This window comes from Pan paniscus, chromosome 6, assembly GCF_029289425.2.
Source record: "Pan paniscus chromosome 6, NHGRI_mPanPan1-v2.0_pri, whole genome shotgun sequence".
Classification (NCBI taxonomy): Eukaryota; Metazoa; Chordata; class Mammalia; order Primates; family Hominidae; genus Pan; species Pan paniscus.
The window spans coordinates 160,596,551-160,620,527 of record NC_073255.2 but is presented as its reverse complement, the minus strand read 5'-3'; the positions used below and the strand labels follow the sequence as shown (position 1 = coordinate 160,620,527).

The following is a 23,977-nucleotide window of genomic DNA, read 5'->3' as shown; positions in this document are numbered from 1 at the left end:
TAAGATAAAGAGATGCACTGTGTTGGTAGTAGATTAGTTGAAATGCTGACTACAGAAAGGCAGACTACAAAAGCAGATGTTCCTTTAAATTTTAATTTCTGATAAAATAAATATTTAAAAGTTATTTTTTCTTTTATTGCATAAATATTTGCCTTCTATTGCATTAATTTTGAAAATACAAACTATTCATTAGCAGATTTTACTTCTGAAAAGTTTATGAAAACTAAGAAGGGAATTAAGGTCAGATTATTAGAGTAACAGACCTTAAATTCCCTTTCATACCACATTTCCCATAGAACTAAGAGATACCTAATACTCTGAAGAGTGGGGATTTCTCTACCTAATTAAAGATTACATTTTAAACTCTTGACTTGCAAAAATCCCTAATGTATAGTTAATTGTATGCTATTTTTCTCCTTACCTACACTGACACGAAAACTCTTCCCTAACCCTTCTTAGAAACTTGCTTAGAGAACAAGATTTTTCTATACAGACAAAGCATCTCTCTGTTATCATCTTTTCATCTTTCTTCACCCTCAGAGTGACAATTTTTTTTATTTATCACTGATAGCTTTGTTAACTCAAAAGAGTTAAAATGCAAAAACTTCCAGAAATATATTTTTCTTTGAGAAACTGATGTTTTTTATTAATTAAAAATTAACACATATTCTGACTGATGAATAAAATGTCCAAAATAAGTAGCTCTTAAGTACTTAATGTTGCATTTTTTTGTAATAGAAATATCTTTAGACAGACCATTTAATTATAATATGTTATTGCTGGGCAATCTGACACTTTGGTTGAATATATTTCTATCATTAAGAATCACTGTCACTTTCAAAAGAAAATTTTGTTTTCTTTTCTTATCAGATTGTTATGGATCAAGAGTGTCCATAAAAAAGAACTAAAACTGGAGTGGAAGCTGGTAGCTGGCAAAAGATCTTCCAATGAAGGTGGGAGAATTTTCAAGGCACTTACCTGGCTACAGAGGATGACTTTGGCATTTATATCCAAACAGGTGAGAACAGAAGTTTCAGCCATGATTAAAATAAAATATTTAGCACTGGGAGATCCAAGATTATTTAGCAGAAAAAGAGATAGAGAGCTACAAGGAAAGTTTCTTAAAACTCCCAAGCATCTTCCCTTCGTCACTCACTCCATTCCTTTCTTTCCTCCCTTCTCCCTACTATATGCTTTAATCATTAGTCAACAAATTCTTACTGAGATCCCTAGACTCTGTGCTAGGCAGTGGAGGATCATCTTCATGAAAAACATACATATTCGGGGACATATAATTGTAAATGTCAGGATCCATCTCCTTAGAGTCAAATGAGGGGACAGATAAGTACAAATAAGTTCAATTCATTTTAAGCTGTGAGGGGATTAGATGCAAGTTGCAATGTGGGCACAGAGGAACAAGGGACAACTCACCCGGGAAATTCAGAGAAGGCTTCTTGAGGTGGTAAACACCCGACATAAATATTGAAGGAGGCTGGGCACGATGGCTCACCCCTATAATCCCAGCACTGGGAGGCTCAGGTGGGAGGATTGCTTGAGCCTGGGGGTGCAAGACCAGCCTGGGCAACACAGTGAGGTCCTCTCTCTACAAATAATTAGTCAGGCGTGGTGATGCGCTCCTGTAGTCCCAGCTACTCAGTAGCCTGAGGTAGGAACATCACCTGAGCCCAAGGAGGTCAAGGCTGCATGAGCCATGATCTTGCCATTGCATTCCAGCCTGGGCATTGGAGTGAAACTGTCTCAAAAAACAATAACAAACTAATTTATTGAAGGAAAGCTTGCCTGAGAGACACACTGGGGGAAACAGGAGAGAAGACATTCCAAGGAGAGGGAATAAAGTGTGAGAAAAGCGTGGCCTGTTCAGGGAACTACAAGTACTGACAGTGTAAAGTTTGAGTGAGGGGTTGGAGGTGGGAGAAGCAGCTACCAGAGGATGAGGCTGAAGCTGTTAGAAGGAAGAGATATTAAAGGGCCTTACATGTCATGGTAAGGAACTCAAATCTTATATTGAGAGGTGACAGCATGCTGGCAGTCCTCGCAGCCCTCGCTCGCTCTCGGCGCCTCCTCGGCCTTGGCGCCCACTCTGGCCGCGCTTGAGGAGCCCATCAGCCCGCCGCTGCACTGTGGGAGCCCCTTTCTGGACTGGCGAAGGCCAGAGCCGGCTCCCTCAGCTTGCGGGAAGGTGTGGAGGGAGAGGCGCGGGCGGGAACCGGGGCTGCTCGCGGTGCTTGCGGGCCGGCGCGAGTTCCGGGTGGGCGTGGGCTCGGCGGGCCCCGCACTCTGAGTGGCCGGCAGGCCCCGCCACCCCGGGCAGTGAGGGGCTTAGCACCTGGACCAGCAGCTGCTGTGCTCGACTTCTCGCCGGGCATTAGCTGCCTCCCCGCGGGACAAGGCTCAGGACCTGCAGCCCGCCATGCCTGAGCTTCCGCACCGCCTTGGGCTCCTGCGCAGCCCGAGCCTCCCTGACGAGCGCCGCCCCCTGCTCCACGGCGTCCAGTCGCATCGACCACCCAAGGGCTGAGGAGTGGCGGCGCACTGCGCGGGACTGGCAGGCAGCTCCACCTGCGCCCGGTGCGGGATCCACTGGGTGAAGCCAGCTGGGCTCCTGAGTCTGGTGGGGACTTGGAGAAACTTTTTGTCTAGCTAAGGGATTATAAATACACCAATCGGCACTCTGTATCTAGCTCAAGGTTTGTAAACACACCAATCAGCACCCTGTGTCTAGCTCAGGGTTTGTGAATGCACCAATGAACACTCCATATCTAGCTACTCTGGTGGGGACTTGGAGAACGTTTATGTCTAGCTAAGGGATTGTAAATACACCAATGGGCACTCTGTATCTAGCTCAAGGTTTGTAAACACACCAATCAGCACCCTGTGTCTAGCTCAGGGTTTGTGAATGCACCAATCGACACTGTGTATCTAGCTACTCTGGTGGCGACTTGAAGAATCTTTGTGTCCACACTCTGTATCTAACTAATCTAGTGGGGAGGTGGAGAACTTTTGTGTCTAGCTCAGGGATTGTAAACGCACCAATCAGCACCCTGTCAAAACGGACCAATCAGCTCTCTGTAAAACAGACCAATCGGCTCTCTGTAAAATGGGCCAATCAGCAGAATGTGGGTGGGGCCAGATAAGAGAATAAAAGCAGGCTGCCTGAGCCGGCAGTGGCAACCTGCTCAGGTCCCTTTCCACACTGAAAGGTTTGTTCTTTTGCTCTTTGCAAAAAATCTTGCTACTGCTCGCTTTTTGGGTCCACAATTCCTTTATGAGCTGTAACACTCACTGGGAAGGTATGCAGCTTTGCTCCTGAAGCCAACTAGAGGACGAACCCACCAGAAAGAAGGAAGAAACTCTGAACACATCCAAACGTCAGAAGGAACAAACTCCAGACACGCTGCCTTTAAGAACTGTAACACTCACCGCGAGGGTCCGTGGCTTCATTCTTGAAGTCAGTGAGACCAAGAACCCACCAATTCCAGACACAATATTGCAAACAATGAGGAGCCTCTGAAGAATATTTAGGAGAGAAAGTAACATGATCAGATTCTCACTTGCATGCTGGCAATGATGTGCTGGGTGAATTGTGAGAATAAAACTGGCGAGAGAAGTGAGGTAGTGAAGGATGCTTGATTTAGGGCACAGGCAGAAGAGATGAAAAGGAAGTGGTGGTGGAGGGATAATAGGAGGAAAAATTGACGGGAGGTGGTGACTGAAGATTAGAGGGCAGGAACAATGTGAGCAGTAGGAGGACAAGATGGTTTTTGAGGTTTCTAATTGGAAAAGAGTGTGGTGGTATTAAACACTGAGATAGGAAACACAGAAAAGATTTTGAACAAAGATCGTGAGTACAGATGTGTACACAATGACTTTGAGGAACTTATCAGTTGTAGCTATAGTCCAGACCTCAGAAGAGAGGTTTGGAGAAATACCTGGGAATCACAAAGAGGGCAATAAAAGCTGTTGACATTAATAGTGTCACTGTTAAGGACACAGGCTCTGCTGTCAAAAGACTCAGATTGGAGTTGCCTCTCTCATTGACCTTGTGCAAGTTTTCTAAATCTGAAACGTGCTGTTAATAATATCTCTTATAAACCACTAAAGAACTAAATGGAAACGTATCTAAAGCATTCAACATGGTGTCAGGCATGTCGTAAGTGCTCGGTAATGCTACCTTATATTATTCTGATGAATCGGATTAGAAAGTTAAAATTCACCTGTCTGGGTGCGGTGGCTCACACCTGTAATCCCAGCACTTTGGGAGGCCAAGGCAGGCAGATCACAAGGTCAGGAGACTGAGACCATCCTGGCTAACATGGTGAAACCCCATCTCCAGTAAAAATACAAAAAATTAGCCGGGTGTGGTGGTGGGTGCCTGTAGCCACAGCTACTGGGGAGGCTGAGGCAGGAGAATGGGGTAAACCCGGGAGGCGGAGCTTGCAGTGAGCCAAAAATCACGCCACTGCACTCAAGCCTGGGCAGCAGAGCGAGACTCTGTCTCAAAAAAAAAAAAAAATTAAAATTCACCTATTCACTAAATCTTCTGGGGACCCCTATTCTATTCAAGGCCAAATAAATGAGGCAAAATGATAGAACTCTGGGTGGAATTAATATTTAAGATGCAGAGCCATAGAGAACAGCAAATGAGTGATCATATAAACAGGATAGAGACACCCTACATAGGACCGATAGACACCATATTGATTGATGGTAGAGAGCTTGCAAAGAAGAAAATGTCCAATTCACATTTAGTTATGTGACAAAAATGTCACATTAAATATTAGATGTCACCCCCAATATTAAAATATTGGGGATGGAAACAAGCTCACATTGCTTGATGAGTGAAAGAGAAAGGAAAGTAGACAATGAGTATAGATTACTCTTTTTAGAAGGTTGTCTGTGAAGAGGAAAGACACGAACTAGTAACAGGGTATTTACTTATTTAAATTGATTATTTTAATGAAAATAGTTTTTACTTTAATTTGAGAGATATCTGAACATATTTATACATTGACCAGAAAGAGCCAATGGAGAAAACAAAACGATGTATATAGGCAAGAAGGGACTCAGAATCACTGATGGAGCAAAAGGAAACAAGGAAATGTAGAGCGCAGCAAAGCAGAAGGCCTTAGGAAGAGCAAAGTGCTTCACTCAGTGAGTACAGAGATGCCAGGCCTAATGGGTGCTTGAGTTACCTTTATTGCCACTTGAAGAATTCCTAGGCTATCAAAGAATTACTGAATTCCACGTTGAGAGAGTGCTAACTACATTAGGATACAGAACACTATGACCATCTGGGAAATAACTGAAAATCAGTTCACCACTGGGAATGAACAGGAACTGGTGGCACGTGCAGCTTCAGGCACTGTGGAAAAGTTCTGGTTCAGCAGGCAGATCTTTGCATTGGGGGAGATGATGATCTTAACAGTGGTCACTATAAGGGAGCTCAACATGAAATGACAGTGTTTAGAGTCAGGGCGTGGAGGAATTGGAATTACTTGGAAATCTGGGAAATCAGCATCAGAAAAGTCCTTCAGCTGTTAGAGCTGGAAGAGGAGATCTATCCTCTTAGACCAATATTTTATAGGCACAAAAACACTTAACAGATTATCAACAATTGGAATTAAGCAATATTTAAAAAGGGATCATATATCATGATCAACTGGGGTTTATCCCAGGAATGCAAGCCTGTTTCAACATTTTAAAATCAGTGTAATTCCAGGAACAGAAAACCAAACACCGCATGTTCTCACTCATAAGTGGGAGTTGAACAATGAGAACATATGGGCACAGGGAGGGGAACATCACACACTGGGGCCTGTAGGGGGTGGTGGGGGGCAAGGGGAGGGATAGCATTAGGAGAAATACCTAATGTAGACGACGGGTTGATGGGTGCAGCAAACCACCATGGGACATGTATACCTATGTAATAAACCTGCATTTCTGCACGTGTATCCCAGAACTTAAAGTATAATAAAAATAAAAATCAGTATAATTCACTGTATCAACAGACTAAACAGGAGACAAAATATGAGCTTATTTAACATAAACAGAAAAAACATTTGCAAAATTTATGAGGAAAACCTCGCAGGAAGATGGGATAGAAAAGAACTTCCTCAATTTAATAAATGGCATCTAGCATCATATTTAATGATCACAGATCAAATAAGTAGAAAACAGAAAACCATAAAGAACATCAATGATACCAAAAGAAGTTTCTGTAAAAAGGCCAATAAATTAATAGTAAAACAAAACAAAACAATTGTTTGCTTGCCCTAAAATATTAAGAAAATAGTTTTTAATGCATGCAATGTGATTGAATATGCTCCGTAATTTTTGAAAATTTGGCTTAACACTTTTTGACATGGGATCCAAAGGTTTTGCTATAAGGTGAGTTTTATCTATACTATATTTTAGTGGCCATAACTGAAAAGGACACTTTACAAAACACATGAATATACACCCGCCTGGGAGAAATACACATGAATTTGCTTAGTTGAGCATAATACTTATGTTTTTCAATTGTATTCACCTGTTATAAATTTGTTAAAATTTTGATAGTAATTTTCTTGCAAACTGAGAAGTATTTCACTTCCATATTTTCAGCAAATAAGAAAACACCAAAATTTTTTTACTTGGAAAAATTTTAAACAGGTTTAAAGATTGTTTTTAAGTTTAGAAATACATGTTTTTAGAGGTGACATATTTTATCATTTTGAACTTTAAAGTCACATAATGATGGACAAGATTCCAAATGACTGTTTTCAAAACATGCTTTTGACAATGTAAGTTTCTTTTGAGAAGTAGTTACTTTCTCACTCATGGTTAAAAACCTTGAAGCCACATAGTAAATGTGTGCTTTCTTTTTCTTTTTTCAAAAGTATCTACTAACAGTGATTTCTTGTCACTGGAAAGATCAGCACACTTAAACAGTTGTCTGTTTTGTTTTAAAAAAAGTAACATCCTAAGTTTAATGATTCTTATAAGAAATTTACACAAAGATAGACTGTATGTCTTTGTTATTAATTATTTTCATGGTCATCTCCTATCTCATTATGAAGTATTTAAGATACTTTAATTCATAAATTATTAGTTTAGCAGCCCTGGATCAAATCATGAGTTTCACTTTTGGCTGTCTCAGTCCTGTAACTATCAGGGATATATTTTTTTCAGAATTATCATAAAATATCCCTGTAGCAGGCTATCCTCAGGGGCAACATTCATTCATTCTTACTGGTTAATTTATCTAATGCTATCTCACAATTCTTGAATTCTTCACCCTTCTATTATTCGATGGCAAAAACTATGCAGTTACCTAAAGCAAGGGTTGGCAAACTTTTTCTGTAAATGGCCAGATAATAAACATTTGAGGCTTTGCAGGTCATAAGGTTTCTGGTACAACTACTCAACTCTGCTGTTGTAGCATGAAAGCAGTCATAGACAATACTAAAAGAATGGTCATGGCTATGTCCCCCCAAAAAAGCTCTATTTACAAAAGCAGGCAACCGGATAGGTGGAGTGTAGTTTGCTGATCCTGGCCATAAAGCTTTCTAGAACCTCAGAAGTTTCTAGATCCTAATAACCAGAGGCAGTAATGTAATTGTCTGATGCTAGTTTCCCATCTTGGAATATAAATGAGAGTTTCACCACCTCTTGCTCCAGTATAGCCAGGTAAACAGTGCCAAATGACCCAGTTTTCTGAAAGATCTCTTGCTTGTAACCACCTTCATGGTACAAATTTTAGAATACCTAGGGTTTCCAGTTCAGAATCACCTAGAGTTTTTGTAAATAACAGAATCTGACCCAGGCTAGCTAAAGCAAAAGGGAATTTATGGGAAGGATATTGTGTGCCTCACAGGTCAGCTCATTTTTAAGCAGAGGGCAATTATCCTAGACCATCTTCCTATTCCACTTGATATCAGACTAGCTCATTGTACAAAATAACATCATGTTGAAATGACCTGTAGAGCAGGAAGTTGCAAGTACACTATGTCCTTGGTCACATAAATGAATGCTGGGGGATAGAAATGCCATGAAATATAGGAGCCTGATACCTCAGGGGTGTTTCTGGGGGTCCGTTATTCTGAGGCATGCAGAAATATGTCCTTCAAAATGAAGGACATGTTGCTATTCCTTTCATGCCTTTCCAGCAAGAACAAGGCTTGGTGGGCCTCTCTGGATGATAATGACAATAAGGCACAGTTGAGTGCCTTGTTTCAATCACACTGTCCAATGATCACAATGCTGCTATCTCTCAATGGAACTGAGAGCAAAAGTTCCATTGTTCTAGTAAGTTCTAGTAAGTTCAGGCTGAGGTGAGGTAGTGTGTGAATTGTCCCTTATGACACAATAAATCCAAGGGTGCTTGGAGAGCCTGAGGAAGATTGGGGTGTTGTATGGACTTGCATTAAAACAGGAAATTGAGACAGGGGAACACGTTTTCCTTCTGTGTGTCAGAACATTATAATGTGCATGCATATAGATACCATCATTATGTGGGAACTGAGTCAACATACCAAGTCAGCCCTGATGCTTGTTATAGCTTTCCTCTTTCATCAGTTCAAAGCTCCAGTCCAACAGAACATATAATAAACACACAATAGCTTCAGTATGAAGAGGATCAAGATGAAAGAAAAGTGCCAATATTCTATCTTCCTAAAAGGAAATTTGAATGTGAGAAAGCGAATATGTAATTTAATTTTTAAACTGATTCTAAGTAAAGACATTGAGCTGAATGACTCCCTAAACTAGGAATGAGGAACTTATTCTAATGTGACCATCGACTCTAAGTTGTTTGCATGTTCAATGTGTTCCCTCCTCTATTAAAAAACAAAACAAAAAAATCAATGACTACTACTAACTTCCAGCCACAGGGAACTGAGAATCATGATTGATGTAACAACTATCAAGTACCATGCAATCCAGTTTTGAATATAAATGGCAAATATTAGATCAATAATTCCATGAAACCACAGTCACCAATTACCCTTCCTTCCTGCTCTGAGGTAACTAAAAGCAGGATTTTTATGTTCTGGGGATTGTATTCTTTACCAATCCCTCTTTCAATAGAGTAGGCTTTTGATAAGGCTTATATATTCATTTTCATACCACCAAAAAAGGATTTGTAATAGTGAAAAAGCCATGAAATTGTTTATATTCCCTTATGCACTGCCTTTTACCCATTGCTTTTTAAAATGCAGGATTTTTTTTAAATCCAAAATACATGGGATTGATTATATAATTTTGAGCTGAGAAGGACCTTAGCAATCATTAAGTCATTCCTTTCATTTTACAAATGAGTAAAGAGAAGCATGATGAAGTTGAGTGATTTTAGTAAGATTACATGGCTAGTTACTATCGGAACTCAGATCAGAAAAGCTATAGCTAATAAATACCTGCTTGCCCTTACAGCTATTTTGCCAGATGTGAACAATGAAGACATTCCACCTACAGACTCTATCCTATCTAGGTCTTAAACTGACAAGAATAAATCCCAGTGGTTCATTACAAGTTCCGTCCCCTCAAAAGAATATGATTCAAACATAGTTTGTGTAATGCCATAAGCCTTATATGCTTGGGAAAGGGTGGAAGGTGGCTGGTGGGGGTGGTAAATTTCATCCCCTGGAGGTCGTCTTGAAGGTCTACTTATTGGAATCACTAGGAGGGCTTCTTAAAACATAGACTGATGAGTCCTATTCCCAGAGTTTCAGGTTCAGTGGGTCAAGAGTGGGGCCTGAGAATGTGCATTTCTAACATGTGATGCTAATGCTGCTATGAGAACTGCTTGCCAGTCTCCCCCAGTCCCTTGGGATGCCAGCCTACTTTTTGTCCTGGTTATTTTCACTTTAGTTTCCAGCGCTCCTGGATACTAAGCTTGCTTCCATATGCTTCCAGAGTTGCTTTCTAAGACCAAGTGAAGCCTTGACTTAGTGTTTTTGCAATCACTTCATGCTAAAAACTATTATTCCCCCAAATCCCTAAAATATGACACACATTTCTTTTCTCAGACTAGGCCCCTGGACACCTGAGCTCACTCAGGAGGAAAAAAAAAATCACTTTATCCTCTGGACTTGAATTAGGTTGCTGGGTCATCTCAAGTGGAGGTCATTCCTTTCTATTGCTGTTGTCACAAGCCCTGCTCCTGCTACCATTAGGTTGTGTGCAGTTTCTTATGTATTGTGTTTTCTCTCCAGGTGCTCTCAGAATACCACATGCTTAGTACTGTGTGGAAGAGTTTGGGCAAGACTGTGGTTTCTCTTTATTTGATCTCAGATCCTGTGTAACTATCTTTGTACCTGATAAAAATTCATATGTTTTTATTTGAATCAAAGGTGGTCATTTGATCTACAAATATACGTTGAATAATGTATAGGTTCAATGTTAAGACTAAAAAGATACAAAGATGAATAAGACATGATACCAGCTCTTAGAGAGCTTTGAGGCTAATGTAGGAGACAAACATTTAAAAAAGTAATTACAATTTACAAATGAAAAGCCTGCATATCACTGACTTTGACAATTTATTATATCAAAATGACTTACTTCAATTTGCTTTAATGAATCAGCTAAATAGCTATTTATAGATAAATGATATCAACGTGTATGAACATATAGTACTAACCCATTCAACCATTACCAACTTTCTAAGGACAAGTAACCTAGTTAATGTGGGGGAAAAACACAGTTCTTATTAAAGACTTTGTATGGAGGCAAAAATAAATAAAGACTATTTACTTCCTAGATACAGAGTTTTACAATTTTATTATGTATGTAATATGCATGTAATTCAGTACACAAAAATGCTATCATCTTGATAAAATTGGAAAGCATTAATATTTCATATTATTGCTTTTTCTTAACAAAGACCCTCTCCCCAGTCATCAAACATCCTGAAGTTCCAACTGTCCCCAGTTGAATTCACTAGCTGCTGAGTACCTTTTGAATACTTTTTCTGTGTTCATGGAATTTCTGACCTTATGAATCCGCAGACCCTTAACAATGAGCCTGAAATCTCCAGCTCTTTTGCAGCTAGAGTACAGGTATGTGACCTTTCCCTCATCAGACACACCCATGGGCAACTGTGATTTGTAAACACATAAAGTGAAGAAGCATGTGGCAAAGGGCAGCAAGGATGGCAGCAGAAACACCCTGCTTTTAGAATCTCAGAAGAGATTCTAGTTTCCAATTCCCAATGTTAGCAGTAAATCTATAGTATCTCTGCCCAGAGATGACCACACTGAAGGGCTCACTGGAGTAGTTCCACAGTGAAACTTGGGTGTGGTTTCTAATTGTATAGAGTGAGTCAGAAAATCTGACATTTGACCAACAGGCATTCCAGAAAGCGAAAAGAGAAAAAAGGGGAAGAAAAATATGAAAATAACAAAAGAAAAATTTCCAGCACTAAAAGACATGAGTTTTTGGATAAAAAGGGCCTTTGGAATACCCAGTACAATAAATGTAAAAGTATTCCACTATGGTACATCATCAACTTTCAGAATTCCATAAACAAACAGAATTCTGAAAACTTTTAGAGGTCATAAAGACTTATATACAAAAGATCAGAATCAGAATAACTTCAGATTTCAACAGCAATGTTGAAAGTTCGAAATCAATAAAATAACACCTTCGAATACTGAAGAAAACTGGTATTCAACCTGAAATTTTCTACCCTGTTAAACTAATCAACCAAGAGTGAGATTAGAATAAAACTATCAGCTATGCAAGGTCTCAAAATTTTACTATCTATGCACTTTTTCTTAAGAAGCCACTAAAGGATATACACTATCAAAACAAGGGAGTACATCAAGATGGATGACATAGGTTCCAAGAAACAGAGGGTCTAATACAGAAAGATAAAGGGAAATCCCAGGATAGTAACTCAATAAAATTCCAGACAATAGCCATGTAGCAACAGTACAGATTAATATGGGATGATGGATGGCTTTGGGAGACAGGTCTTTGATTAAAATTAGTGAGTCTAATAGATTCCTGATACACTTGATTATGTGGAAAATAATATGAGGAAGGACTTTATAGTTCTTAATATAGAAGAAATAAAAGAAATAAAATTTAAGCAAATTATTGAGGGGGGTAAAATCCAACAAAGTTAAAGTGGTACAAGAATGTAACTTCCGTTTTATGCTGTTTTAAGTTTTGTACTACTATTTGATTTTTTAAATTATGTGCATTTATCATTTGTATAAAAATAAAAATTGATTTTAAAAATGTTACATGGTAGCAGAGACCATATCCTTGACCCCAATAATTTCAATTTGGTAATGGGGACATGTGGCATCTTCAAATTTTCCCAAGTATCCAGCCTGCCTACTCATTTATAATGTAGATTGACCTTGAGAACATTACAATAAAGAAATCAATGTTGTTTCTCTCTCATTTGGAATAATAATAAGCCATTGAATATTCATTAAAGTTAAAGAGCAGCCAGAAAACTGTAAGCAGCATCCTGGGAACTATAACATACTTAGCTCTTCAAATCATTTCTTGATTACAGGTAAGTACTAGGTATTTGGAGACTAGGACATATAATGGTAGTAACTATCACTGGTAATTTTGTAGCATGAATAAGTGTTCAATTTTCCACTAACTTCAATAAGAAATCAGAATGATTTGTAAATAAACTATTTATTCCTAAAAAAGAAAGCCCCAAAGAGGTTTGTAGTTAAAATGAATTTAAAAAGGAGAGGCAGAAAAAAAATGGTGTGCTAGCTTACTTTTCAGAATTTAGTTGATGAAAAAGAAAACAATTAACATTTAACTTGGGATAACATGTACTAGAATAAATTCTTGTAAGCATTGCCATATGCAACATTTACATAAAAATGTGCAGATATTTTACAAGACGAACATTTTAGACACATGACATTTCTGGAGGTTGCATGGGAGAAGTAGCACTCATTGCCCCTGCACTTTTTCTGCAAATCCAGATTTGCAGTATTCAGATTTGCTGTTGTTCTGTCTCTATAAAATCAGTTCTGCCATAGCCAAGCAGCAATTATGGCTACAATGGCTGCTGAATGCCGTGTGCTTTCAGCCACCTTTATATTCCCCCACAGTAAAGGGTGTCACTACGTTTTAAATTATTAACATTAGCAAGGGGAATAGCGTGTTTCAGAGGACTTTTAACGTACATAAACAATGACATTTGTAAAGAAGAAAAATATATAACAAAGAACCGTAACAAGAGAAGCTTGCAAAGTACCCATAAGGATAACAGCAGGAATGCATCTGAAAATATGCTCTCATTTCCATAATAAGCTACCCTAATGTTTTCTGTTAAAATGAGGGCTTTCCTTAAAAGATCATACCAAAGAAAGAAGAAAATGAAGTACTAGAATAGATGCTAGTTGAGGTAAGGAAAGTCAAATGGAAGAAATTAAATGTAAGAATTGCCTTTTTTTTGTTATATTCATATACACCGTAATAAAGCTTTTTTTCACAGCCCTCTCCCACTACTCTTTCCTGTCTTCAAAATAGTTTGGTGGTCTACAAGCTCTGAAAGCTGGTATTTCTAGCATATGCATTTTATATGTATATTAATATAAAACCCCTAGTCTTCTTAACTGCGCTTACAAACTTCAAGATACTCTGTTGAAGGGAAACAGAATGCTTATGTCCTGGATAAAATCCAATCTCTCAAACTGGGTAAAAAAATTTGAGATAAGGAAATAACTTGCCAAAGAAAACAGAGAGAAAAGATGTCTTGTGTTCTGCCAAACAGAGGATATGCTATCAAGAATGAAAGAAAGGACTTGCTAAAACTTTTGAAACAAAAACAGCCAGTACTGCTTGGTCTCAGGATGAGTATGGAAAAATAGAATCCTTTATGTATGGTAAGGAGGGAATCCCCAAATATTGCTTGTTCACAGGCTTAAATGAGTAAGGAAGTCATATTTCCAGTGAAATGTTCATGCTTACATTTTCCACATCAAGAGTTGGAAAAAGCCCAGAGAAAAACAAAAATAACAATGGAGGGTAGAAGACAAGAACTTAAATTGCAATTTTGTGGACAAAGGACTATACTAAAAATTTGGAGAAAAATTAAAGAAAGGTTGGACCTGAGGAAAAAAGTCTACTGTGGTCATAATTTTCCATCTCCAAGTCTAAAGAAAACAGAACAAGGGCAAATAGTAAAAAGAAAATTGCATTTAGATAAGTCATAAAATTTCCTGAAAGAAAAGAAAATCAAAACAATAGATAGTCTAGGCTAGTAAGAGGTTGTGAAATGATTGGAACTCAATAATTCTCAGAATGAGATAGATTCTTGAACGCAGCTACTGTCCATTCACCTATCATCTCATGGCCTTTTTTTTTTTTTTTTTCACAGCCCTCTCCCACTACTCTTTCCTGTCTTCAAAATAGTTTGGTGGTCTACAAGTTCTAAAAGCTGGTATTTCTAACATAAAATTTGCTAATCTTTCAGTTTTTATTAAATTAGAAGCTAATAGGATTCTATCTCTGGATTTACAGTTTTAAAAAGTTTTATTTTGGCATACTGGGATATATGTAGCCTATTTGATATAATATATGGCCTAATCAGAAATTCTGCTATCAAGTTCTTCACTATATTTTTGAAAAAATATGTACAATTGTATATCTGAAGGACAGTTTTTGAAGAGTCAGAATTAGAACAAAGGTAAGAATACATATATTAAGTCTTGATCCCTTAGCTCAGGGAAAGCAGAAAAGACCATAGGCAAGGACTGTCAATGGCCAACAACTAATATTTGAGTAACCACTATGTATCAGGTACTTTACATGTGATACCTTTTTTTAATGTCTTATAATTTTAGTTTAAAAAAATTTTAATACACAATAACTGTACATATTTATGGGGGTATATAGTGATGTTGCAATACATATAACATATAGTGATTAGGGTAATTAGCATATCTATCATCTCAAAAACTTATGTCTTTGTTTTGGGAACATGCAATATCCTTCTTGTAGCTATTTGAAACTATACAATATTGTTAACTATAGTCATCCTACAGTGCTACAGAACACTAGAACTTATACCTCCTATCTAGTTGTAATTTTGTATTTTACAACTTTGAAGTAGGTGTAATTATCCCTATTTAGACTATACCTGTATGAAACAGAAATTATTTTCATTTTACAGATGAGGAAACAGACGCAGAGAAGTAATTTGTCCAAAGTCCATAGGGTTGTAAGACTCATAACAAGAACTACAACTTGGGCCTATCTGAATCTTATACTTCTGGTACTATACTTGTTCACAGGTTTGAAAAGAGCTTTAATTTCTATTATTTCTCAAGAATTTGTAATGCTTTCTCTTGTCACTGTGCTTTCAACTTAGAGGAGTTGCAGTTTTGATAAAAGACAAACTGATTTAGCTTCTAGGTTTGTTAAATATGTAATTCAGAGGCAACTCCAGGCTTATATTTCTACTACTGCTTTCTAAATCTAATTATTTTATAAATAGTCCTGTTGCTTTAATTCACTTTTTACCATAACATAATTAATCAAGTTTAACTTTGAAATCTCCATATTTTATGTGAGAACTCCCAAGGCTATCCACTTTTATTTTCCTTTGTAAATTTATTGTTGCTCAGCCTATTTCATTAAGGGCAGCTTTAATTATAATATTTTATTATATTTTCAAAGTGCATGATAATGGTTTACCAGTCTGGTTAGTACATCAGAGATTTCTATTGGGAGCTATCAGAGATGTTAACATCCAACAATTTTACCAAAGTGTAATTGTTATAGATGTCTTAACATACAACTTTTTTGTTTATTGAAATTAAGCAATTAGCAGACATGAATTTACGCAACAAAAATATGTTTAATGTGGAGAACAGTGAGATGCATATTTGATAATTCACTGCAGTCTGCATCATCATCTCTATATTCCAAAATTTCGTCTTAAGCCGTTTAGTATTTAACTTACAGAAGAAAGGGGGTTATCTTAGATAACTTTTAATATCCTACGGTATTTTCCAATTCACGATACAGGGAGAAAAGAAATGTGTCCAGGCCCTTAGAAGAAAATACTTTGAATTTAAATGTGACACATACATTAAACCCACGTGACACGCCAGGCAGGCGGTGGAAGTCAAGTGCATTTGTTTTTGTTTCATCCACCAGGGCGATCTCTTTCACAATTCTGGGAGAGGCCTGTTTGTTCCTCCACTCCCACAGCTGAAGTTTGGGACAAAGTTTGAGAAAATCCCAGGCACCTGCGGCTCCTATCGAAGCCGGCGAGGAGCACAGGGTAGAGCGTCTCTTCCCAGTTTTCAGTCTTCAGATCGCAGGCCTCTCGGACTCGCAGAGCGAGCTTCACGCTGCAGCGCCTGAGAAATAAGAGCTATTCCAAGGAGGTGCCCTGGATCCTCACTGACGCTTCGCAAAGGTGTGCATCCGCCCAGGGAAGGACGGCGGCGCAGCGACGGCGAGGAGTCCCCATCCATCTTCTCTTCAAGCAGCAGTAGCTGGGTTCGGGTACCCAACCGACGAGCCGAGACGCCAGAGGCCAGAGTACGAAGTTGGAAGCCTGCGCCCCAAGCCAACCGGGATTCCACTTAGCTCCGCGCGGTCCGCGCCTCGGCCGGAAGGGGGCGTGGCTTCGGGCCGGCGCCGCGAGGCCCGCCGCCGAGTGGGGGGGTTTCTCCCGGGCCGCAGCCGCGCGTTTCCGGCGCGCTCCCCCGCGCCCTCCGTCCTGTGGTCTCGCCCGCCCCCGCTGCCATGTTGGATTGTGCGGCCGCCGCCGCCGCTGCGGGAGGGTTGGGGGAGGAGTTGAGAGTTTAGCGCAGTCGCCGGAGTGCGAGGACAACGACCATCCGGCCCTAGCCTGGCCGGGCGGGTGCCGGGAGCTTCCCTTTCTCAGCGCGGCGCGAAGGTGGCTCGCCGTCAGCGCCTGCTTCCCTCGACCTCGTCCTCCTCCCCGCTCCGGAGGAGCTGCGAGATGTGGCGCCTCTGACTCCGCTTCTCCCCGCCCCTGTCACCGAGAGGGGGAACGAGCTCTCGCCCACTCGTCGGAGGAGACGGCCCTGGACTCCCAACCCCGCCGGCGAAACCATGAGCTCCGTCCAGCAGCAGCCGCCGCCGCCGCGGAGGGTCACCAACGTGGGGTCCCTGCTGCTCACCCCGCAGGAGAACGAGTCCCTCTTCACTTTCCTCGGCAAGAAATGTGTGGTCAGTGGACGAGACCCGCGTCGCCACCCGTGACATTACCTCACGGGCCCGGGCTTGGGAGCCGGGAAGTGGGAGTGGGGAAGGAGGCGGGAGCGGCGCGGGCCAGGCCTCCCGCCAGCCCCGGCCCCGGCCCCTCGTCGGCGCCCTCGCCCTGCTCCCAGGGTGCGGGCCGTGGCGGTCGGGCGCCGCCTCCCCGAGCTGCTGGAGAATAAGGGAGTGTCACCTCCGCAGGCCTGTCCTCCAGCCTGGCCGGGCCTCGGTCCGCGCCCTTGCTGCTGGTTAAAACTTTATTCTCAGGCCACAAGGGGATTTTCTTGCAAGAGCCGCTTGGTCCTAGAATCTGGGCCCTTGTTCTAGCTCTCGCTTCACCTCTTACTGCTTGATCTGGGGGTACCTTCCTTAACAATGCCAGGTTTGAGGAGTGGATAGGTCGGGGAAGGAAGGTGGTTTTTAATCTCCCATTAGGATTCCAGGAGGGAATGAAGTCGAGTGCAAGAGCCTGGGCTCTCTTCGGATTAGAGAGGTGCAAGAAATGTTATTGCTCTTCGTTAAAGAGAAACAAGATTTATTTCTCCAGCAACCTTGCCTAGGCCTAGTTTCTACTCTCCTTCCCACTGATTTTTTTTTTCCCCCCATTGGTGGGAGGGGGTGCTGCTCTCCCCGCAGCCATGCGCAGGGAAACCTCAATCTCTGGTAGCTCTTGGCTTTTGGGGCCGAGAATGATTCTTAGTTTGGTGCTGTGCGGCCAATTCCAACCCCAGATGGCCGGTTGGGAGCGAGCAGTTCTGCTGTGGGAAGGGGAATGTGTGTTGTTGACGGAAGCATTCATTACATTGGCTGCTGGCAATTCTGGGGGTGGGGAGGTTCTGCTCTGTGGTGTAGGCCTTGTCGGGATCATACTGCGGTGACTGGGTTGAAGTGTGGTTTGTTGAAATACTGGCTGGATCCCTTTCTCTCCACTTTGTTTGCTAGCACCTGCAGAGTATGTGCCACTGGAACCCAGAAAACACGGAAATTTCAACAAAGCAATACCATTTTATAACTCCTTTAAGTAATATTAGGTATGCCAAACCAGATGTCACCTGCTTCTTTAAGAAGTTAGGATTAGACAATTTCTGGAAAGTTATTGGATTCATTGTTAACTTCATAGGAGTCCACCCTTTGTATCTTGTGCCATCCGGTTGGAGATTGAATTGTTCCATTCAATTTCAGATGTGTTTCATATTTCGGAATTTAGACCTTAGAGAACATTGAGTTTCCTGATTAGAAGGATGAAACGAGGAGTGGCTCAAAACGAGAATTTTGGGTAACAACTTTAAGCCCCTCCCCATTCACACGCACTTTTTTCAACAAATGAGAAAACTGATCCAGTGAGCCCAAGTCATACAGCAATTTAATAATGTAACCAGAACTAGAAAACCAGGACTCCTCACACCTAGTCCTATCCCATTGTACTTTGCACTACATCATGTTGTTTTAGAAGGGTATTTTTTTTCCTGTTACTGATTTATTTCTAAAAGTGGTGTTAAAGAAATAACCACTTTGCCTTTTTCACCAAAAACTAATTAAAATACAAGATTCTTAAAGCACCACTAATGTTTGCATATGCTCAGTTTAGGAAAATCTTCAGCACTTTGAATGTTAGTTACCTCCAATGAAAAAAAATTCAGTTGCTGGTTTAGTAGATTAGCTATGTAACCTGTATCAAAAAGGAAGTAGTTGTGCTGTGTTCTACATACCAGACACATTAACTTTAGGCAGAAAGGACATTACATTTATACACAAGTATACTAATTGTTCTGTGCTTACCTGTAGTCTTACTGGTTTCGAAAAATGGCAGATGGGGAAAAATACTGTGATAGAGAAAAATGATGTTGCACATTGGTTAGTGTAAGTGGATTGCTGAATAGGCTCTCAGTATTCAGTGCTTAATTTCTTTATGCCATCTTTTATTAATCAACTGTGCCTTTTGAATTTGTCATTTAAAAACCACACTTTCAGTTGTCTGCTTTTGTGGGATGAAGTCTTTGCAAATACTAATTTCAATATTTGAAGTCCCTAGTTAATAGAGAGTGAAGTAAGAGTGATATTTTAATTTTTGAAATAATCTTTTCCTCCCTTTGCTGATTATTCAGGTTATTTTTGTCCTTTAAAACATCACTGAAATATATTGTCTCATAATAAATCCAGCAGTAAGATTTACAGGTCAGACCAAATGTGTTAGGCAGAAGTATACTCAGAGCTCTACCTAAGAATTCAAGAAATGAAACAGAAGCAGTTATAGTCGGAGCTCTGGAGGAGCTTCATTTCTTCTTTCATTCAACAAACATGTATTGAATAAATGTTGAGGTCAAAATCTGGAAGGGCTGATACTTGTCCTCAGAGAGCTTACTAGGTCTAAAAAGGGAAACGTGTAAACTGATAAGTCAATGCTTCAGAGTGATGTGTAAGAGGCTGCTTTTCACAGTAGAAAATGCCTTGGCTTTGTAACAGCAAATGTGGGTTCAAACTGGGGGTCACTTTGGACAAGTTTCTTGAGCTTCCTATCCTAGATTTGGTTTTCTCATCTGTAAAACAAGGATACTGTCTCATGGGGTAGTTGTGTGGATTAAGACTGTATAAATATATGGAAACTATTTTTATAAAGGTTTAGGGGATTAAAAGAGAGAATGGTGGGAGAGAGGATGAGTAAAAGCTTTTTAAAATGGATAACTGATTATTTATATTTAAACAGGTACTCCCTAGGCTGATGAGAGGTATGAAACAGCTTGAAAAGTTAGGAGACCTACTAATAAGTTTGTTAGGTTTGTTAGGGAGCAAGGAGGGCTTCTGCTTGGGCTCTCAGATTTAGATATGAATTGGAATCATTGTGGAGATTATGAGAAATGCATATGCCTAGGCCCAATTCCTAGATATTACTCAGAATCACTGGATCTGAGGTGAAGCTTGGACATGTCTATTTTTAGCAAGCTTGACAGAAAATTCTAAAGTATATCACAGTTTGAAAACCACTGCTAAAGTCCATGTTGTCTGATAGGATAATCCTTGAGCACATTGGAAATCTTAATAGATTTTTCTTCAATTTTTGGTCTATATTTTGCAAATTGAAGCTAAATTAAGTTAAACCAAATTCTTTTAGTACAGCATTTCTCTGACCGCTGAAGATACCAGTGTACATTTCACAACTAAGAAGGAGATACAGTTGGGGAAGTATTGCACTATTTAATGGGGACTCACAAGATCATATTTGACTTAGAAAATTTTCAGGGGAAAGGTGGAGGCAGTATAGAAGGTGGATTGAGGATTGTGAGGGAAAGACAAGGGAAATCAGATAGTTGATTTATAGTATTGCAGGTGAAATATGATGAGGGCCTGAATTGAGAGAGTACTTTGGGAATTCAAGAACAATTAAAGTCTCCAGCAGAAATTAGTCCCAGTTATATATAGAAGGTGAGGGAAGGGAGTTTCAATAAAGGCAGGCATTATAACCACCAGCAGAAAAAGTACCCAGAAACATATTTTTATTCTCTTTCGCTGCAAATATGCCTAAATGTTAATGAGACTCTGGATTGGTGATTGGCTTCATGGAGGAGGCAGATCATCAGTAAATCTTTTGTTTTACCACAGTTTCTAAAAATTCATTTTGTGGAAATTGAGATTTCATTGTAATACATAAATACATGATATGTACTTTTACATAAACAGTTCTGATGCCATTCATTAGCTGGTAGTATTATGAAGGGAGAATAAGAAGGTTATAAACAAGATTACTAGGTCTTATTTTGTTGTTAGATCTGTTGCCTTTCATGTAGTGTGATTCAGTTAATTTTATGTAAAGAGTATGTGCAGTTTTGCTAAGTGAAGTTCAACATATATAGTCCTGAATAAGTGAGAAACTAAGGAATAGGAAAAAATAAAACATTAAACTACGTCTCTACAGCCATATCTGGTTTATATGGATTGGCGCTGATAATGTTATTGAGCATTATCTTTCCCTGCCATACTCACCTGGTTTGTTTTTTCAAGATTTAGTGATACTTAAGCCATTTTTATTAATCAACCTTAATCTTTATTTCCTTTAACTCCTCAGCACTTGTTTTAACTTGCTTATTTTCTTTAGTTTTTTGTTTCCTCACTATATATAATTCTTGGAGATAGACTTTATGCCTAGGTAGTCTTCTATAATTTTTATAACTTCTGGCACCCAGATCAGTGAATACTTATTGATTGATTGAATAATTATAATTACTCACTTGTTTATTTTTTAGGAGCTCATTCTGCGTTTCTTATTGCTTGATTAGGTTGTTAAGCCCTTCAGTTTCTAATGCACATGGTATCTGGACTTTAGTCTTCATTTATTAAGCGACCGAAATGGTTTAGTTGTGCTGCTGAACTAATATAGGTGGTAACAGTTGTCTAACAGTAGTTTGTTTGTGTTCTAAATCAGACCTGTTGGGTAGGGATTCTTACATAGGCATACAGGGAAGGATATGCTTAGAGGGATCATTGTATTGATGATGGCCTGAGTAAGGCACTGTTGGTGGAAAGTTTAGACCGGGAATGTATTTCACCTTGAGTAGTAAGGAAAGATAAAAGTTAAAATTCACTGGATTTGGAATATACAAAGATGAGAAGATACCTTTGTCTAGTATAGAGGAAAAAGATGAGCACAAAAATGTATGTGACGCAGCGTAGCTGTAAGCACAAGAAGAGATTCAGAAAAGTCCAACAGGGTTGGGTTATGAATTTTGCTTCTGGTTATTCTTAGCTCTCTCTATATAATAGAGGGACATTTCTTAACTAGTCTCAGCCTTCATGTCTAGATTTGTAAAATGGGCTTAGTCAAGGATTTCAAAGAGTAATTCAATCATTATGGAAAATACTTAGAGTCCATGACACAAAGTATTCTGGGAGTTTGGAGGAGCATATGAAAGAAAGTTGTTATGAATACTATTCAGTGCTCAGTTTAGATTTCCTGTTACTGGCAGGGAGGATTTAGAGTAAAATTTTCAGCTCTATATTGTATTTGTTTTGACTTAGGTAAATTAACAATTTTAAAGTCAGTTAATTATAGGTGTGTAAATTAAAAGTTAAGGAGCAGCTTGAATGTATCTCTTTGGGGAGTGTCTGGGCAGCCTGAGCCTCCCTGGCTGCTAATTGAAGAGGAAGAAAGGGGTCCTGATGAAAAAGTTAGGAGTTCCTGAATTCTAGTCCATGCTCTGCTACCATACATTGTGAATGTGAACAGGAATTTTTTTTTTTTTTTTTTTTTGAGACGGAGTCTTGCTTTGTCGCCAAGGCGGGAGTGCAGTGGCACGATCTCGGCTCACTGCAACCTCGGCCTCCCAGGTTCAAGTTATTCTCCTCCCTCAGCCTCCCAAGTAGCTGGAACTACAGGCATGTGCCACTACCCCTGGCTAATTTTTGTATTTTTAGTACAGACAGGGTTTCACCATGCTGGCCAGGCTGGTCTCGAACTCCTGAGCTCAGGTGATCTGTCCGCTTCAACCTCCCAAAGTGCTGGGATTACAGGTGTGAGCCACTGTGCCTGGCCATTTCTCCCTTCCTGAACTTCACTTTTCTAATTTGAAAATGAGGGGTCAGACAAGATAACTCCACAGTCTTTCCAGCTTTAATGCTTAATCAGTTTAACTATTCTAGATGCCGGGGACTCTAGCAGGGAAAGAACAGGCCTAATGTTAACTCTAGCATATATGTGTTTTGCACAGCCGAGACTAATATAGCATATATCTAAGCAGAAGATAGATAATCCTGAATTATTTCATTGAAAATTCCTATTTTTAATTCACCTTTTTCTAAGCATTGTAATTTAATAGGCATTTCACTTTTAAAACAGCAGAGTGAACAGAATAAAAAAGCATTAGTAGTAGAATTACCAACTCTTAGCTAACTTATAATTATTATTTGTAATTATAATGTATTTTTGGGTTATTAGAAACTGCTTTTTTGGTTAAGATGGAATTATTTTTAAGAATTTCTCTTTTGTTAACCAATTCCATCTAGAATCCTAATTCTGGATGAAATTGTATTAGTGATATGATAGGTGTTACATGTTACTGCTTATTTTCCAATATTAAATCGGTTTTTAGTTTCAGTGGTAGACTTAATAGTTATAGGGAATTGACTTGGTTACTTTAGAGACTGATTCAAGATTGAGGTTACTGTGGGGATTCATTTGTGTGATTAAAATAATCTTGGTTTTCTTAAATTTTTTTGTAATGCACTGGACAACATGCTGAAATTATGGCTTATTATATTAGTGAATTTTGTATTCCTGAAACAGCATACCAAGAGACACTAGAACCTTTGACAGAACTTTTCTGAAACCCAAATGAATGCCAAAATTAGGCATGCTTTTAAGATGCAAAGGGCTGGGTTTTATCTTTTACTGTCTTTCTTGCTTATTCAACTTCTGTTCTTGCCGTGCTCTGGATATTAGAAAGCACAGCTCTTGAGGGAAAGATGTGACTGGGCCTTTTGAACAGTGTCTCTTTCACCAAGTTCTGCCAGTCACTCTTTGGCCATCTCTCTGTTGTGGACAGTTGTAGGGATTTTATTTAAAATATACTATTTTTTTAAAAAGTTATCTTTTAATGTAAAAATTGTATCTATGAGTAATATCGGATTGTAAAGTCTGGAAATAAAGTCTTGATTAGAGAGCAGGTTTGATTAGGACATTCAGGATTCCTCATAACATATAGAATTGGAGCTACTTAAGCGTTGGCCAAAGTACAGAGGAGCCGGGTTCTATTTGTTTTGCTGC

At 39.5% G+C, this 23,977-nt stretch overlaps 2 protein-coding genes across 4 annotated transcripts in view; one reads left to right on the top strand and one right to left on the bottom strand.

Moving 5' to 3' along the window:
- The window catches only part of LOC100989231 (hyaluronidase-4-like), a 71,334-nt gene extending 63,089 nt beyond the window's left edge, over window positions 1-8,245 (bottom strand). The window contains exon 1 of one of the 3 annotated variants that reach the window (XM_003815469.4): window positions 8,073-8,245. The gene's annotated coding sequence lies outside the window, so the exon portion shown is untranslated. Of the gene's footprint in view, window positions 1-1,996; window positions 2,451-8,072 lie in introns of those variants that run through there. The other 2 variants (XM_055115346.2, XM_055115347.2) reach the window with 2 other exon arrangements.
- Window positions 8,246-14,139: 5,894 nt separating this feature from the next.
- The window catches only part of WASL (WASP like actin nucleation promoting factor), a 68,973-nt gene continuing 59,135 nt past the window's right edge, over window positions 14,140-23,977 (top strand). Inside the window, exon 1 of the mRNA XM_034964906.3 lies at window positions 14,140-17,193. Coding sequence (XP_034820797.1) covers window positions 17,077-17,193 — 117 coding nt within the window. The 5' untranslated portion in view covers window positions 14,140-17,076. The remainder of the gene's footprint in view (window positions 17,194-23,977) is intronic.